At 44.6% G+C, this 17,649-nt stretch overlaps 1 protein-coding gene across 50 annotated transcripts in view; it reads right to left on the reverse strand.

Annotated features, from left to right (window-relative positions):
* The window catches only part of CFAP61 (cilia and flagella associated protein 61), a 95,131-nt gene that overhangs the window by 39,700 nt on the left and 37,782 nt on the right, over positions 1-17,649 (reverse strand). For all 50 annotated transcript variants that reach the window (XM_086879361.1, XM_086879378.1, XM_086879362.1 and 47 more), the window contains 3 exons: positions 14,013-14,140; positions 4,573-4,671; positions 907-1,075 (listed from right to left, as the gene is read on the reverse strand). In XM_086879361.1, the coding sequence (XP_086735487.1) occupies positions 907-1,075; positions 4,573-4,671; positions 14,013-14,140 (396 nt within the window). The remainder of the gene's footprint in view (positions 1-906; positions 1,076-4,572; positions 4,672-14,012; positions 14,141-17,649) is intronic.

A 17,649-nucleotide genomic window follows, 5' to 3' on the forward strand; every position in this document is an offset into this window, starting at 1 on the left:
CAGAGCTACCTCCAAACACCTTTTCCTAGGAGCGCTTTTCCAGCCCACACTTTGGCTTTTGTTTCATCCCTGCTGAGCAGTGCCCATGGGCTGCTGTTTAAGCACGGCTGTGCCCTGAGGAGGCTCCCAGACCCCAGAGCCTACTGCACACAGGCAGCCAGACAGCGCTGGGGGATGTGCTACAGCCCTGCAAAGCTGCAGACACTGCTCACACCCATCTCCTGATTTCAAAGGCAAAATGCCTTGCTCCCAACTCCTACCCCAAACCACCTAGGTAAGGCAAAGCCCTGCAGCAAGGGGCTGGATCAAGCTGCCTGTTTGGTTGTATCCCCTGGTGGCCTCATGGGGATACAGGAGCCAGAAGCCACCCTGCCCAGGGAGTCAGAGTGGAAGCTGACTCCATCCAATATCTTACGTGCAGCTAAGGGTCTGTTTCAGTCTCACTGGAAACTCAGCTGTGTGCTACAATACCAAGCAGCACCGTGGATGTGCCTAGGCATGGCCATCACGTGAGATGAGTAATTAATTTGATAAGGAATTCTCTCCATTTCCAAAACTAGGTCAAATGGTGATGGACCAGCTGGAGTTAAGTCTCCTGTGGCTGGGACCACATGTCAGCTGAGCCTGCTCCTTAGCAGGTTTAATGGTTATGGTGGCAAAAACACTGGCAGCTTTTCCTCCTGGCCAACCCTGAGCAGTAACTGCTGGTGGGAAACTCTGCCTGACCCTCCTTTCCTCTCCTCCAGCTCCAGCAGCAGCACCAACACAGCCCAACCAGCTGCACTACAGGGCTGCAAACTGCTGCTGCTGCCCCTGCTAAGGCTGCTTTGCCTGACCTCAGGAACACCACTCCCTGTGGAAAACCTGGGAATAATCCTGTGCCCCTTCACTCTGCACACAGCTCACCTGGTAGCTCTGTCCCGTGCACAGAACCAGGTAGTCGTAAGGCACTTTCTTCTCCTTGGAAACAACAACGTATTTGGCACTGCGGTTTATGCTCGTCATTTTACCAACCACAACATTAACCCAGGAACAAAGTGACATCTGTGCATAATCGTCATCATTAAAACAGTGGCTGCGAAAGAAGAGTATCTGTAAGTGACATTTCGGCAGCTGACAGCAGGCATTAATTAGACATCTGGTGAGCTGGGCTCGGGCCCCCAGTGGTTCCCCCTGCTCCCTTGCTGGGAGTTTAGGGCAGTCTATGGTAAAAGATTAGGCATTTGGAGATACTCAGTTACAAATTGACAACTTTCTGCTGAAACAAACAAGCCCTTCCACCACTGGGCCTTACAATCACATAATTTAAGAACAAAGTCAGAAATCTATGCTTTACTCTGCTTTTCCTTTGCAGGCTCATACGAGGTAGAAGCTTTTGAACCTGCAAAGAAAATAATTCAATAGTCCAATTCTTTCTCCAAGACTTCCTTATTCAGCTGTTCCCCAACTTTCCTTCCTTTGCTATCCAGCTTCACCAGTCACAGCTAAGGTGAGACATAAACACAGGGAATATGCACTCTACCATTTTAGCATCCGTATTCCAACGTATTAGTCCAGAAAGTTTAAAAATAAATAGAAAGCTAGGAAAATGGTTGTCAGAGCTAGAAGTAAAAGGCAGAGATCTTAAGTCTCCTGTTGGTGACCCTCTTCTGAAAGAACTTTTCCAAAATGCAAGACTGACAAATACTGCAGACTAAATTTGTCCTGAGCGGAGCGCTCCAGGATGTTTGGGGTGTGCACGGAGCACACATCACAAGCAACGTGCTCTGACAGTGTGAATTCCATGTCAGTACCCTAAAATCATGCATTGGCTTTGACAGTCTCAGACAAGGTTTGCTTTTCTCATGTTTTAGGGGTGTTACAGCCTGTTCCAAGTAAAAAGCACACCCCTATGTGTGAGAGAAGTATCAAAGATCTGGAAGCTGCTATTTTAAAAAGCCAATTTTAAAGCAAAATCCAAATGGAACAAAACCTCTTTTATTGCCTCAGTAATGAAAATTACATTTATTTCCAAAGGTCTTTTAAGGCTTGGAGTGTGCCCCCAACCAAGTATGTCTGACCAGGTAAATACCAGGACACATACATATTACTGCATTGGTACCACCCTCTGTGCTTAATAAGAGCCTCTGCAAAGACAAAGACTCCTGGAGATAAAATACTTCCATACAGATGTGCAACAGACATGGCCACAAAACGAGAGGAGAACCAGGGAGGCAACATCCCCAGCTAGGTCCATGGTGGCCCCTGAACACCGCTGAGCCCAGCAGTGACCCAGCAGGAAACGCACAAGAGGTCACTGGCCACTGTGCAGATCCAGCTGGGCTCAACTCCATCCCTCCCCAACACTGAGAACCTGCACCAGCCAAATCCTGGTCACTCAGGTTCTTTCCATAGAACTGGACAAACACATTGCAGAGCAATAAACCCACGGAGTCCAGTGAAAAAGAATGCAACAGATTCAAAACAAGCAAAAAAAAGAAGGGCTCACCAGCCCTTCACACAGGTGTCTGGTTTGTGAGACCACAGCAGCACAGCAACAAGAAACACTGAACAAACTACTGAAAGAAGCAGAGTCTCACCCCTGCCAGGATCTCAGGAGGGGAATGACCAGTACAGAGACCCTGGGCTTCACCCAGGCCGTCAGCTCAAGTCACCAAGAAAATACATTCCACCTGCCAAACTAAGCTCATGGCCTTTTGGAGACCCAAAAACTTGACTTTCTAGGTACACTTAGCAATGAAAACTATTCCACTTTCTCCCACAGGCCTCCAAGTGATTAAACAGAAGACATTCTCAAGCATTTGATGCATTTCTGTGGCTGCAGCAGAGAGTGCAGGCAGAGACCAGCACTGACAGCTGCTGCTTTGCCATTAATACCAAGCCACACATCCCCACAGCGTGCTCCTGGTTCCACGCTAATCCTTGCTACCAAACTCCCAAAACCGACAATCAGGATGCCACAGGAACAAATACAGGTTGATTTCACAAACCAGGGGAATTTTAGGATTGAATTGCCAGGCTTTCTGTGATACCCTGCATTCTCTGTACTCACAGATACCAGAGGAAAATAAATAAGGCAGGAAAACCACTGACAATTCTGAGCTGTAATAATGCAGAGATCTATAAATAAAATGGACATTAAGGACAGAGGAAGGTTTTCAAAAGCACCTCTATAATTGAGGTGCACAGCTCCCAGGAGACTGACACTCAAAATCACAGGGATGCTTTCAGAAATCATACCCTGCAGAGTTCAATTTTCACTCTTAATCTGCTTTCAGATTTTAACAGCTAAATCTGGTGAGGCGGCTCTGAGCCGCAACTTTCTGTCAGGGAGGATGCTTTGTTAGTACAACTCTTTCCTACAGTGAACTTGGGGAAAAAGACTTTGTGCATTTATGTGAGAATGTAATTCTTTCATTTGCCAGATTTGCACTTGAACACACCCTTTCTACAGTACAAAAAGTAATAAAGGTAACTACTTACACAAAATCCCTTGTCAGGGCAAAATTCCTAATGAGATCAGATAGCTTTAAACAGGTTCCCACTACACTATTTTCACATCTTCGTAGAGATTTCATTTGTAAGGTTCAGCAAGCAGACGTGGAGATGTTTTGTCATTTAAAGAGCCAGCCCTTTAGTGCACTGCAGCTCACTGAGGAAAAGTTTTGGTAAAATACAATGTGAAGGCTCCAAAGAGTCACACGCCAAATCTAAATAACTTATACTAAGTTCATTCCCCAACTGTTCAGAATAACTGATCCATTTTAATTCTATGCTTCTCAATGTTCAAAACAACCATGATCAAGTCCACGGTGATGATTTATTCCAAAACAAAACCCACAAATATTGTACTTAAATGAGAATTACGTACTGTGAATTTTAAAGAGATAAGATTTTCTCTGACTAAATGGAAGCTATTATATTTACTGGCAAACAAGGAAGCCCTTAAAGTGTTTGACAGTCCCTAGACAAGGCTCTTCCACCATTTCCCTTTGGCTGTACCCAGCGCTGTGCCTGGGACTGAGGGCAGACTGGCACGGGCAGACCACGAGCAGCAGGACTGATGCACAACAGCTCTGCCAAACTCATCAACAGCAACAGCAAAATCCCCACCACCACTGCTGGGCTCTGCATCCCACCACATGCTGCTCTAAGTCAGTCCCTGCCACGTTACCAACATTAACTCTTGTATGCTCTTTGGTTCAGCATTATTTAGAACAAAACTCATGGAAGCTAAAAGGCAAACAAGATTTTAAAAGCAAGCAGACATCCTGTGACATTTGTCATCAACCTGGAGATTTAAACAATCTAAAAAGCCTCGGAAAACAGAGCCCAGGTACTGTCCAGGTGTGACACAGTGGATTGCTGTCCTGAAGTTACTGCTTTGGCGCTGTTTCCCTACTCAGAATTCTGTCTGTCTCCTCTTGTAGGTGAGTGCACGCTGGATAGACTGACTGCAGTATTCTGGGGCTCTCGACGGATGGATCCAAAATTTAGGACTAGTTCACAAGAATTACAAAGTGTTATGTTTTCTGCAGGAGCTACGGAAGTGTTTAGTGTTAGAAGTCAAACCTGTTAATTAAAAATCTTCTATACTTGGAGCTCTCTGGGTCTTTTCCTGGAAGGCCGTGAATGGAAATCAAGGTCAGGTTGTTGAACTTCAGACGTGGCCTGTGGGAAGAAAAACAAACAGCCCCAGTTGGAAAAAATTCGGAGGGCATGTCAATGGAACGGCATAGCTCAGAATTCCATGTTCAGAAGGATACAGAAAGCAATTCCTTTACACAGGGACAGAGTGCTTCACTCTGCTCAGGTGCAGGTGTCTCTGGATACAAAGAGAAGAACAATTTCCACCACAGTTTCAGTGATGCCGGGGCGAGGAGGGGGACAAGACTGACAGTATGTTGAACTAAATGTGATCTGACATTTGAAAACAAATAAATATTATGAGTGATTAAGCCTTCTAATCTTCAAGGCTTTCTCTAAGTTAAGGATGGACTGATGCAAATGGTACAAAGGAATCAGAATGTTTTTTATCAACCAATGTTAATTTGTTATTCATACATTTAAAAAATATATTCAAACAAAGTTAAAGGTCATACTTAAACCAAGGAATTTCAAGGTTATGGCTGCCCCTCTCAAAATGCATATTAATAGTTTAATTCTGGATTATGGATTATCTGTGGTAAATCTCCATGCATACTCAAGCCAAGCACAAAGTAATAAATAACCTTAATGTAACAGAGTGCATATATTTATACAGATTATGGGCCTGATTCTCATTTAAATTAAGGTCACTCCGCAGAGGTGGATGTAAATAGAATTTGCTTTTCATTTATGGCCACCTTATGCTGCCTGAGTGATACAAAATGGTCTTTAATGTAAATGAGAGTGAGCCTGATCCACGAAGCTGAAAGCAGAGTGTACGAGTGATGCCATCTGCACACCGGGAGCGCCACGCTTGGGGTGTGAACAACAACCACAGGAGCTTCACACACCGACAGAGCACAGCTCCCTGGCACTCATTTACCTGGGATAAATGACATAAACACCCTACACGTCCTCCCATCCTCAGAGCAAGGAGATTGCCTTGCAGGGTGGAGCTGAAGTCATCTGTACACACTGCATGGCCTCTTGCCAACAGGTGCTGGAATCCAGGGGCTACAGTAACATCATGTTTAAATATTACTGCTTAGGATGGAAACCTTGTGAGCCAGCATCAGCAACATGGCAGAATCCAAGTTCTAGGCACCATTAATGTGCCTCTTTTGCATGACTGCACAACGATGCACTTTATTGATCTGGTCACATGCCATTTTCCTCTACAGATGCTCTACCTCTATTGAGTCCACACACAGGCATCCAGGATTTCCCCAGTTATATGGTATTTGTTCCCTTCTTCCCCACTGAGCGGGAGGCTTCAATCAGACCTTTCAGTCAGTACCATTTACTGACTACTGACTTACTTCTACCTCAGCGCTCCCATGGCATCCCCATATGCCCCAGACATTAATTCACGTTTCCCACTCATTCATCTCGTAGGCACCAAAATGTTGATTAGCATCTCCTTGGCTGCAGGGAGACAAAACGAGTGGTACCTTTGCTTTGTCCTTCAGACGGAGGAGCAGCCAGGCCCGGGGCAGGGTGGCTGGCATCCCTGGAGCAGGGTGGCTGGCATCCCCGGGCAGGTCCTGCCGCCACCGGCACAGCCACCACGGGGGGACAGCTGGGGGATTCTGAGCTTTATTATTTCTAGGTGAACAAAAGGATGGCTCATTTTCTACGGCTTTTGACTCCTTACTGGTGCCGAAAAGCTCTTAAGTGAAGAACAGCCGAGGTCCTGGATGCGGGCAGTGCTGTCAGGACAGGGGCTGACTCAGATGCTGCTGATAAATACAACAATGCCCGACACAAAACAGGGCAAAGTGGAGTTTGGCGAACGGGAGGTTCCCGTTTGGTGAAAAAAGTCCTCAAGTTAAGAGCCTGAAGCAGTGCTAAACAAGTGCACCTGCATTTTAGAAGCAAATAATTCCAGCAGGGATTCACGTTGCTGTGGATACAGAGGGAAGAACAGCTCAAAGATACTGGTAAAGCAGGGAGGGATTAGAGTATCTAGGGAAATAAGTAAAAGGTATTGGGTTTCAGTGCACAGCTCTAGAGGACAGCTACAAAAAGAGTCTGAACACCCTTGTCCTCAAAATAAAGCAGGGTTATCAATTTACTGAGCATAATCAAAAGGACACAGAAAAGTTTTAGTCCAGTTTTCACATATATCCTGGTGGTTGTGAATCTGTTAAAGTATTCCTTGCTCATTTTGCTGGATTTTTTTGCCTGATGTCTTGCTACCTTTTTTTTCCTTCTGTGTGTGGCATAATGATGGAGGCTTAGAGACAGTGGAAAATTGCCTGAACAAATAATTTAATTAATTGCTTTCATTAAACTACTCATTATCACAAGTCAAATCACTTTTGATACAAAAAAAAGTGCAGTGAAGTAGTCTCCATGAACCTGAGCATTTCAATTTATTTCAATTTATTTGCATTTCTTTGCATTTTTATTTTTTGTTTGCAAATCTTACATTTAAGATTATTTTCCCAGTCAATAAAAATATTTTCCCGATTCAAAAAGAATATTTTCCCAATCAATAAAAACTATAATAAAGGAGTGACAGAAGATGATGCTTTATTGCTAACTACATGAACTGTTCTCCTGTGTACATAATCTTTAAACAATAATATCTGAAATTATAACCTATCCAAAAGTAAAGTCTTGGTGACACTGGATCCTCAGCTTCACTGCAGCAAAGCCCTTATAAAAATGTCTGTTTAAGATCATTCTGAAAATGGTAAAAAAAAGAAAGAAATCTGATTTCAGCCCTAAATGCTGAAATGTAGGATGTGATAAAGTCTTGCATTAACATGACTTTTAAATCAGAAAAATCTCTGTTCTGAAACAAAAGAGAAACACTAATATTTTTGTGGGGGGGAAGGAGCCCAGAAGCAGAGCTGATGATCAAAGAGTCCCAACAGGCTAAAACCTGTGTTCAAGGCACAGGAACTCGCGTGTCCAGGTGTCACTCTTGTACAAGGCAGATGGAGACAAGTTCTCCTCTTCACTGCAAATGTAACAATTTATCCATTTTAAGGAAACAGTTCAAGAAAACAGCAGTCAGGACACAACTTGCAGAAGAGACCTCTCCAAAAGGAAAAGGTATTCCAAGAGATTTCCCAGCTGCACAGCGAGCTCCAGCTAGAAATGCCCAGCTTCACAAAGGCTGCCCATCTGAGTAACTAGAAAGAAACAGCCCTCACCCAAGCTGTCCCTCCAGGATAAATGTGCTGCTCAGCACCACAGCCGGGCTTGGATCTCCTTTCCAAGCAATGTCACTCCCATGCTGTCCCTCCACCCAATTCCTTCACCAGCCCCAGCGCTTTCCCTTCCCTCTGCTGCCTGTGCCTCCCCAGACAGCTGTCCTTGGCTGCAGCAGCAGCAGCAGAAGGGTTTGTTGTTCATATCAACACCTACCAGAAGCACCTCTTCTCCAGAATCTTCTCCGAGGGCATCAATTACAGCCCCCAGAGCAGGATGCCACATTCACTGCTGACCAACAGATGTCCATCTCCAAGTTATCCCTCTCCAATTACCAGTAAACAAAGATTAGCCAGTTCTCCCTTGGATCAACCTCAGGAAAAAGTGTTAAGATTGTGAATGAATTTGCTCAACAAAGGAAGGGATAACAGCACAGTGTTTCCTGGGACACTTGTCAATGCAGGGGTCAAGGAGGGGCTTTCCACACAACCTGCTCCATGACAACTCTTCCTCTCTCAGCAAAGTATTTCATCATGCCCCAGTTCCTTCCTTCTGGTATTAAAATAACATGGTCTCTTCTAAAACTTCTATTTTGATAAAACAGTGCTTAGTGGGGCTTTTTATTGCTTTGTTTTGGTTTTGTTTTTTTTTTGTTTTGGGTTGGTTTTTTGTTTTTTTGTTTTTTGTTTTCAGAAACTTCCTGGCAGGCTGATTGGTAATTTTATCAGATCCTGTCATCCTAAGAAGAGCAACCTCTAAGCCCAGGCCACTGTCACCATTTTTAACATCTTAGCAAGAATCCATTAAGGAACTAAAGAACATTTCCTTCACCCTTGGGCTAACACCCTTGAAGGATGCTGGGAGTGGTTCTCTCTCCTCCACTGGTAGCTGGGTCTCTTATTGAACTTTGAACTTGATGGTTCACTATTTAGTTACAATTACATCAGTGAGTTTTCAACATTATTCTCATACTCAGTCCAAACACAGCTGCTAAAAGAAAATGAACTCTATCCCAGCCAAACCCAGGGCAATCCTGCCCAGAAGCTGTTCCTCTCCAGTTAAATTTGGATTATCCTTCTAGGTTGTATGAACTACTCTTCTCACTCTTCCCCCTTCAAGTGATTTCCTTCTCTGTGGTTATTTTACTGTGCTTATATTGCATCTCTCTCATCCTCTGTGCTGATCCTTTTCCCAGAAATATAATTAAACACACCAGCAACTCTGACTCTGTTGCTTTCCAATTCCTTTGCTAATGCCTAGTTTTTTGGGTGGCTTTACATCAGTCTACAATCTTGATTTCTCGCTGAACATTACCAAACATGTCTTTTTCCAGTTTCTTCTTCTGAACTCCCATCCACCTTATAACTCATTGCTCTGAAACACCTCTGCCCCCTCCTATTGCTGCCACCGTTTTTGTCCCTTCCAGTCCCCTCTCACCTCCCAGCAACTGATTTTGCTTACAAAAATCAGTGCATCCACTCAAGATCTGTGGCATTCTCAATCTAGGTTACTAAAATCAACATAGCAAGGTTCCTACAGTATGAATTGTTCTGTAACTGGGCAAGGAAATCTAAAGAGCTCTTTTCCTGGCCCACTCACAGAGCTAAATCAGACCCATCCATATCCTTCCACAGCTACAGCGCTCACAAGGGCACTCCTGCCATCCCAAATCTAAGTTAGCTTGGAGTCTAATCAAAGCACCATCCAACCACTGCTTCAGTGAGAGCACTTCCTTCCTAAAATTCCAACTTCCATTCCACAAGTGCTCCAGCATTTCGCTTTCTTCAAAAATGGCAATTATTTTTCTAGACAGAAAATGAGGGATATCTGATGATGGCCTTGGTACTTACAGTCTCTTGCTGTTTAATGACCTTGCAAATTCCAAATCGCAGTTGAGAGACATCAACAGCATTTTCCACAAATAAAGGTACTATAAATTGGACAGTAAAACTAAAGTGTGGTAGAAACTTCACTGCTTTGCCCACTGCTGTGTGAGTGCCTCAGTGAGTAACACACAGTGCAGACACCAGCTTGCTAATAGGACATTTTCGATATTATTGGCCAATTATCCATGTTTAAAGCTAAGGTGGTGGGGGTTTATGGCTGTATACTAGACTTCAATTTTCCAAACTATTACAGAGGAGAAAAGTATTCTGCCTCCATGATGTAGCCTGGTGCAAATCTGGCAATGCTGCCTTCAGAGTGGGTACCCTCGAAATGTTCCCAGATGCCACCAGGCAGGCCGCCCTTAAACCAGGCAGGTTTGAGGTTTAACCACGTGTGCTCGTCCTACCAGCAGGAGAACACAAAACTCACCAAAGTTACATGTTCTGAGGCATCCCCCAGTGCCAGGTCCTCACAATTTAAGTCCTGGCAGCCCAGGAAGAACAGGGACACAGCTGGCAGAGGAGTCAGCTGGGCCAAAACTACTGATGCCAAACATCCATCCTTCAATTAGCAACCTCCACATGTCAGCACCCTGACTCTGGCCCTCAGCAAACACACACAAACAGGAATCAAATCCACGCTAATCACTAGTGGGAAGAGTCACAGCATAGCCAGACAAGTCATTTTCTCTCCACTGCAGCAGCCTGCTCAGTCTGCTGTGCTTCCAAGCCGACCCTCAGCCAGCCTGGAGACCGCTCTGGAGGGCTCAGCACTGCACCTCCTCTACAGCTCTGCGAACAGACTTCAAACCACGCTATATATGAACACAGGAGGAAGGGATGACATCTCCTCCATGGCTTTAGCAGAGAGCTAGAGACTTGGAACGCTGCTGTATCTGCTCTGAACTGCATCCACCAGGGGTACCAGGTTACAGGCTGAGAGCTGTGGATGTCCTGCAGAGTCACCAGGAGGGGATGACGGATGCAGCCCAGCATTCTATAAAAACCCTCGTGACTCATTCTGCTTTTGAGAAGGCTTTCTATGAGAAAACAACTATTTCCAAGACCAGCTTTAACACTCACCAAGAAGTTAGGAGTATTCAAGCATAAATAGTAACAAGAGAAAAATCTACAAATACCTACAAATTTCAAGTGTGAAAGAACAGTTTGGGCTCAGAGAAGTGTTTGCATATGTTCAAAGGGAAAGTATTTCAAGTTGAAATAATCTTATTTTGAACCGCAGAGAGTCTCAAAAGCAAGACTGTAACTATGAAATAAGCCCATATTGATGCTAATTGAGTCTCATTTTCTGGCAGAGGCTGTTGGAAGGCTGATCCTGACCCACACCCTCTCCCCTGTTTACATCTGGTATCAGTCACTGCCAGCCTTCATTGTGATGCCGACTGCGCGACAAGGCCAGCTCTGACCCGTCTGATTTATCTCTGTCACAACTTGAGCTGCGCTCAGCAGAGGCGAGGGAAGGCAACAATGACCGAGGGACGCGGGCCCGGTGACACCGAGCACACGGCCCGGGCTCGCCTGGCTCTGCAGGGAAGGCACAGGGAAGCACACGAGTGTCAGCTCATGTGGCAGAGACAGATAGGACACAACAATGGCCATCTCTAACCCATTCATTGCATGTTAGCTCTGTCATCAGCAAGTAAGCACTAACTATTTAATTAGTCAACTAATTAGTGACAGGCAACGTGGAAGGCTTCAGATGTTCCCAGACAAATGCAAAGATAAAAAGCCTAATTAAGCAGCAAGCATTATACTAACTAGAGCCAAACAGGCCAGATGTGCAGGATATTGTGTGCCCCGGTGCTGCCAGATAAAGGGCTCGACAGGAACCCTGTTCAAACCCTGCACCTCGGAGCTGATCCTGGCGAGCTCCCCGTGGGAGACACCGTCCTGCAGCCAACAATGCAGGCTTACTGTGCTGGATTCCAATCCTACTTTGAGAAAAAAATTCACGGCTCTGACAAAAACGTACTTTAATCCATCTGGTTCTTAAGTGCAATCGTTATTTTAATGCGCCCACAGGGAGAAGGAAATAGATTCCATAACAATTTCATGTGCAATATTGTGATTTTAGGCACCATTCATTTATGGCTATCTCGTGTAGCATGTTATGTCTATTCCAACATCCTCAGAGAATAAGTCATTGTTTACATCAGGGCTTGGATTAAGGAGGTTTTCAAAACCACGGATTAAAAACAGTTTTCCCTATAATCGAAGACAATAGTGATTTCCACAGCTACATGCACAGAAGTAAATAAAAGTCAATGGGTTCCTTGCACTGGAACCAGTGACAGGACATTGCTGGTAGCAACCTCCAAGATCCTTAAACCCAGCTTCCATCCCTGCTGCCTGGGTTTGCATTCTGCTCCAGGAACCAGCCCCTGGGATTAAGTGGAAACGCTGGGGTTTGTAATCCTGTGTCCTTCTGGTCTAACCCTGCTGCCCTGCCCATCCCTTTGAAACTAACAAAGGAACGAAGAAAAAACAAACCCAAACCAACCAACCAACCAAATAAGAACCCACCCACTGTCACCCCTGCACCCCCAGAGCCACTGTCACACTCCCAGCTGGCCAGGCACCAGGCTCTGCCCCTGCAGCAGCCACTCGGCCCTCCGCTAAAGAAACCAAAAAATCCCTGTGCATCCTGCATGTGCTGCCCACCCACAGCACTGCCAGGTCATTTCTCTGCTAATGAAACACGTGTCTCTTCGGTCCCAAAGAAGTTGAAAACACTTGCAAGATCCAGTTCAAATAATTGCCACATCGGTAAGTGAATTACATTTGTGTGTTTCCATGGTGACTGGTAATGTAAAATAATTAAGTATGAAGAATAACGATGAGAAAATTACTTCCTCTTTTTAAGGATTAGGGCTCACAAATTGATTCAATCCAGCTATTTTTAGTGCATGTAACCTTTACAGGGAATATTAGAAAATTATGAGTAAATTAAACTAAATTGTTTTAAAAGGCCTTCACATTGATCAGAAGGCTATTTGCTGCTGATGTGAAAATTAAAAACTAATCTTTCCCAAATTTATACCTCTATTAATATAAATTCTGTGACACTGCACTAAGTGCTGCCTGCTGGCTCGGTGGTTCTCTGAGCAGCACCCCATGTCTGAGGCTGGTGCCAAGACAGGCTCAAGGAGGACATTTCCTACAGCAGCTCTGCCAGAGTTTGAACCAAACTCAAGCCCTGCAAAGGCTCGGCCCTTGGAGCACCAACACGCTTCTGCTTCCCCACAGGGCTTTATAACGAAATAGCAGCAACCAACAGCACAGGGTGAGCAGCAAGAAATGGGTTAGAAGCTCTAAAGGACACGTTTGACTGAATTTGGGGTGGAACTGAAAGCCTAAAGGGTGCTGAGAACAGGAAGATGAGAGGAAACTATTTACTCTGATATTTACTCTGGGATGCTTTATGGGAAGTCACAAACTAAGAGAAGGGCAAGAAGCAGAAATTTTCTTCTGCACTGCTCCAGCAATACGACATCTATAATGCACTTCAACTTATTCCTCTCCTCATGTATTGAAAATATCATTTGTGATGTTATCAATGGTTGTTGTAGAAATACAAACTCCTGGCTTAACTGAGAAAAGAAAAAAAGGTGGAATTTTCCATTCTCCACCCCCCATAAAAGCACCAGACTCTCTCAGTTCTTGTTGCACCTTGTAAGAATCATGTTCAGATTTTGAATTTTATATTCATTTCTGCAAGTCTTTCATGACATTTCTAGGAAGTGTGATAAAACTGCATCAAGGGAACTGCACTCTGACAGTCTGACTCCCCAGTAAGCCCCTGGGGAGTACAAGACTGAGACATCAGGGAGAGCACCTTGTCCTCGTGCTGGGAAGGCTGTTCCACAGCAGAGCTCATCCAAGCTTTCCCTGCCCTACACTCAGGGAAGGGGGGATTCAGAGAGGTTTGGGAACCCACCAGGGACCACTGGATTTAGAGGTGAACACTGCTGGGAACACACGCCAAGGGCCATTGACTCCACTTCTCCCCACAAGATTGTGGTTGAAGACCCATGGCCAAAGCGTCTTTAGGTGTTTTCAATTCTCACTTTCACTGCGCCTTCACCTTAAGGATCCTCGTGCAGCTGGGAGCTGCCTGGAATCCTGTGAGTCCCAGGATGCACCCAGGATGCCAGCTCCCATCCCTCCATCTGCAGGTACTCAGATATTTAACACATTGAGACAGACCCAAGGAACGCTTTAAATGCAAGAAACAACCCCCTTCATACAAGAGGGAACACGTTCTTTTCCGCAAAGGAAATAAAATTAAAAACTTACCAAAACACCAGCGTTTCCAGAAAAGAGATTCCAACATCAGATGCACCAACCACCACGATTCTACTGTTGATACACACTTTTGATTCCAGCACCAGTTTTCGATTTGTGTGGTTCAAAGAATATTTCAGCTGTAAGACACAGAAATACATTAAAAACAATAGTCAAAGCCTGCTAGGAATCAAAATCTCAGTGATGCATTACCTTGCATTCACACAAAACTTCTTATGGTCACTGACACGACTAATACCATTTTTCTGTGCACAGCACCAGGTAAGTTGTACTAAAATATGTGGAATATGTGCACATTTAATAGGTCACAGAAAATGACAAGAGCTGAATGGTCTGGCTTCTCCAGAGCAAGATGCTCTAGAATCCTTGCAGGAGAAGACCAAACACTGCCTCTGCTATCACTCACTGCCATTTATCAAACACCTCAAGAACTTGTATTTACATACTGCTAAGGCCATTTTTATACCTCCTAGAGCAATCTTTACTCTTGCTGGTTTATTTATGGAAATGGTTTTACTTGTAAATTAATTAGGAACGTCTATTTCAAGTGGTTTTGTGTGTTTAATTGAAAACCCCCTTTCCAAAAGTTATCCTTCTCTTTTCTTAAATACAGAGCAGCTACCTGGAAAGCCAGGCTGCCACATGAGTGAAGGAGTACCTCAATGACACTGGGACCAGCAGCCCAGTCACAAATCTTACTGCCACATTGGTAATTACTAATTTCAGCTTCCACACCACTTCATGCACATTCCAACTCGGGGAATAAACTCCATGTTTTTTCTTTCCATTTTTTTTTTCCCCCAAACTCCATTTGGTTTTTTCAATGCGTCTCTAGGTCTCACTACCTAACAGAGATCCTCCAAACAAATATGCAGTTAAGAGACAAGACATGTTACTGCATTTGACAGGGGTTTTTTTCACCTTAACTATATTTAGCTTTCAGATTTCTGATGAAAGACAAGGAAATATTTTCCATCTCTTTGTGTTTTTCCTACTGCTCAGGGTTGCCTACGTTCCCATTTCACAGAATGGGTAACTGAAGGTTCATAAATGCACTGGGAAGACCAATACAAAATGGAGCTGCTTCTGTTGTTTGTCAGACACTTGCATAAATTCCTGCTGTGGCACTTGGGAAGGAAGCAATCTAAGGCTTCTAACAGGTTTTCCTCCACTACAAATAGGAGACAGCACTAATAAAATTAAGTCCTCTAAACTCCTTCTATGGAGGTAGAGTAGAAATATATTCTCTATGTATCAGCTGATAGAGTAACTCAATAGATGAAGAGTAAGTACTTACTTTGAAAGCTGTGGGTAATTACATGGGCTTTCTCAATAAGTACGTGGCACATTGAGATCCCCAAGAGATCTTTCATGCCATGTCTTTGCAGTGGTGGAGCTCCACAGCTGAGGCTTCAGCACAGCCCCACCACACCGTGCAACTCCAGTACTAGAGTGCTGTCCCGTCCCTTAAGGAAGCGTTATAGATCAATTCCCTGCCCCATGGTACAACTGCACAGCAAGTCATTCAGAATGTGGAAAGATTCAATCTCACCTTTGGCCAGGCAACATTATTTTTTACTGCCAGATAAATGTTCTTTGAGCTGCAGTTCACCACAGTGCAACAATGACATCCAGTGGTGAGCCACATTCATCTCAGGGGCTGGACTGCCCTGGGGAAATTCCAGAAGATATCTCAAAAAGTCTGCCAGCCCAGGGTGGGTGCTTGACAGAGGTCAGCTGGGTGGCAGCCAGCACAGGCCCACAGGGAAGAATGCCTGGGTGAGGGACAGAACCACCCTGCTGCTCCAAACCAGGGTTACACAGGACATAGCCAAGACCCCACAGAGAACCTCCAGAATCCCATTCAAACCCAGAGCTCTGGAAACGTCTGAACACCCCTTACACAAGGATCTGCCAGCAAAAAGAGTTTGAATCATAAATTAAATCATACAGACTACGTCTAGAACGCTTCCACGTTTCAGAAACTGAAAAAGCCCCATGTGTTTCCCTGGAAGTGTACATCTTTTGAGGAGATTTTAGGAAATGAGAAGAACCATTGCCAAGTATTACAGACATCCCCCACTACCTGAAATCAAACTCTGACACACTAAATGGTTATACCCCAGCTACAGGAGCTGCTGCTCTGCCAGTGCTGACACGTGTGGAGCTCTCCCAGTCCCACAGTCAGCTGTGGAATAGTCTGTGCCCTCACCTTGGTATTCACATTCCTGGGACTGGCAGACAGCAATTCTAACAGGCTGCGTCTTGCTGCACACACAGACCTGCAACTTTCTAGAAAAGCAATGACTTCTGGAGGAAAAATGATTCAGTGATGTTTGTGCTGAAATGCAGCTCTTATTAAATTAATGAAATGGTAAAAACCATGAAAAGAAACTACTGGTAATGTACCTAATCAATGAAAATAGCTAGGAATGCCATCAGCATAAACCCAACAGGCCTTAAGGCAATGCCAAGCTCAAACATCTCCTTCTGCTGCTGTGCTGGTGGTTTATTTTAATGCACTGCAGCAAAGAAAGCGGGAATACAATTTCCCTGGGAAGAGTTGTGTCTCATTTATGAAATGGCCTCTGTATCAGTGACACAAAAGCAGCCTATGAGCAGAATATAACCCGTTTTGTTCCCCACACAATGGCCCCAGCACCAACAGCTGTCATGCTCCAGAAATCACCTTTCTACAGCTAAGTACACTAAACGGCCCCAGGGAGTGAGGAATTAGGGGGATTGGTCCCATAATACCACGCATTTTAACAAAATGTCAGGACAAATGACTACCTGTGCTCCCCAGAGGGGTAATCAGACATCATAATTGATAGGTCAATAGCAAACTAACGTGTTTATTTTGTGTCCAATCTATTAAATAAACCAGCAATCATTAACTAACACAAGGTAAAAAGCATTAATTGCCATTGGTAGAAAAGGCACGTGTAGCCCAGGAAGGAGAATTTTCTTTGGTTATCAAATGGTTATTTGGGGTACTGGCACCCCTGCCCTCCATGCTGTTCCTGTCTGGGGGGCAGAGGGACAGCAGGGCTGGCAGGGGTGGCCCTTTGGCACCAGCCCACGGGGGACAGCCAGTGGCATCACTGGGAGCCTTCGGAGCAGAGCTCATTAAAACACTGACAGCACACACCCTGCACAGAACCACGGCTCTCACTCACCATCTCAGCACAACATGGCCACAGAAAGATTTATCTGTGGCATCCAGAACTCACACATCCTTCTGCCCCAAGCAACCAATGGAAAAAGAGTTGTGAAATATCGATTAGGTTTCAGCAAACACACTATTTCCTTTGCACTTTCCAACCACATACAGCTTGGTGCCCAGCTTTCCTGTTTGCTCTGCACATGCCTTGGGAATGGATTCATGGTACATTTACCCACAACTTTACATTATATGTTGACAGTACAAACTCGCATCCAGAATGTTTTAAAGCCCCTTTTAGTTCTGTTTTTAAACATTGGACCCTGGGCTAGCTGTAGGTTTTCTACATATGTTTATAATAATTGTTCTACAATAGGTCAGGGTTTATAGTAAACATTAGCCTCATTCTAACAAACAAAACCAAGGAAATTGAGCACCCTAAAATGTAAAAAACTAATGGACTGT

Source organism: Cyanistes caeruleus, chromosome 2 (genome assembly GCF_971803275.1).
Source record: "Cyanistes caeruleus chromosome 2, bCyaCae1.hap1.1, whole genome shotgun sequence".
Taxonomy (NCBI): Eukaryota; Metazoa; Chordata; class Aves; order Passeriformes; family Paridae; genus Cyanistes; species Cyanistes caeruleus.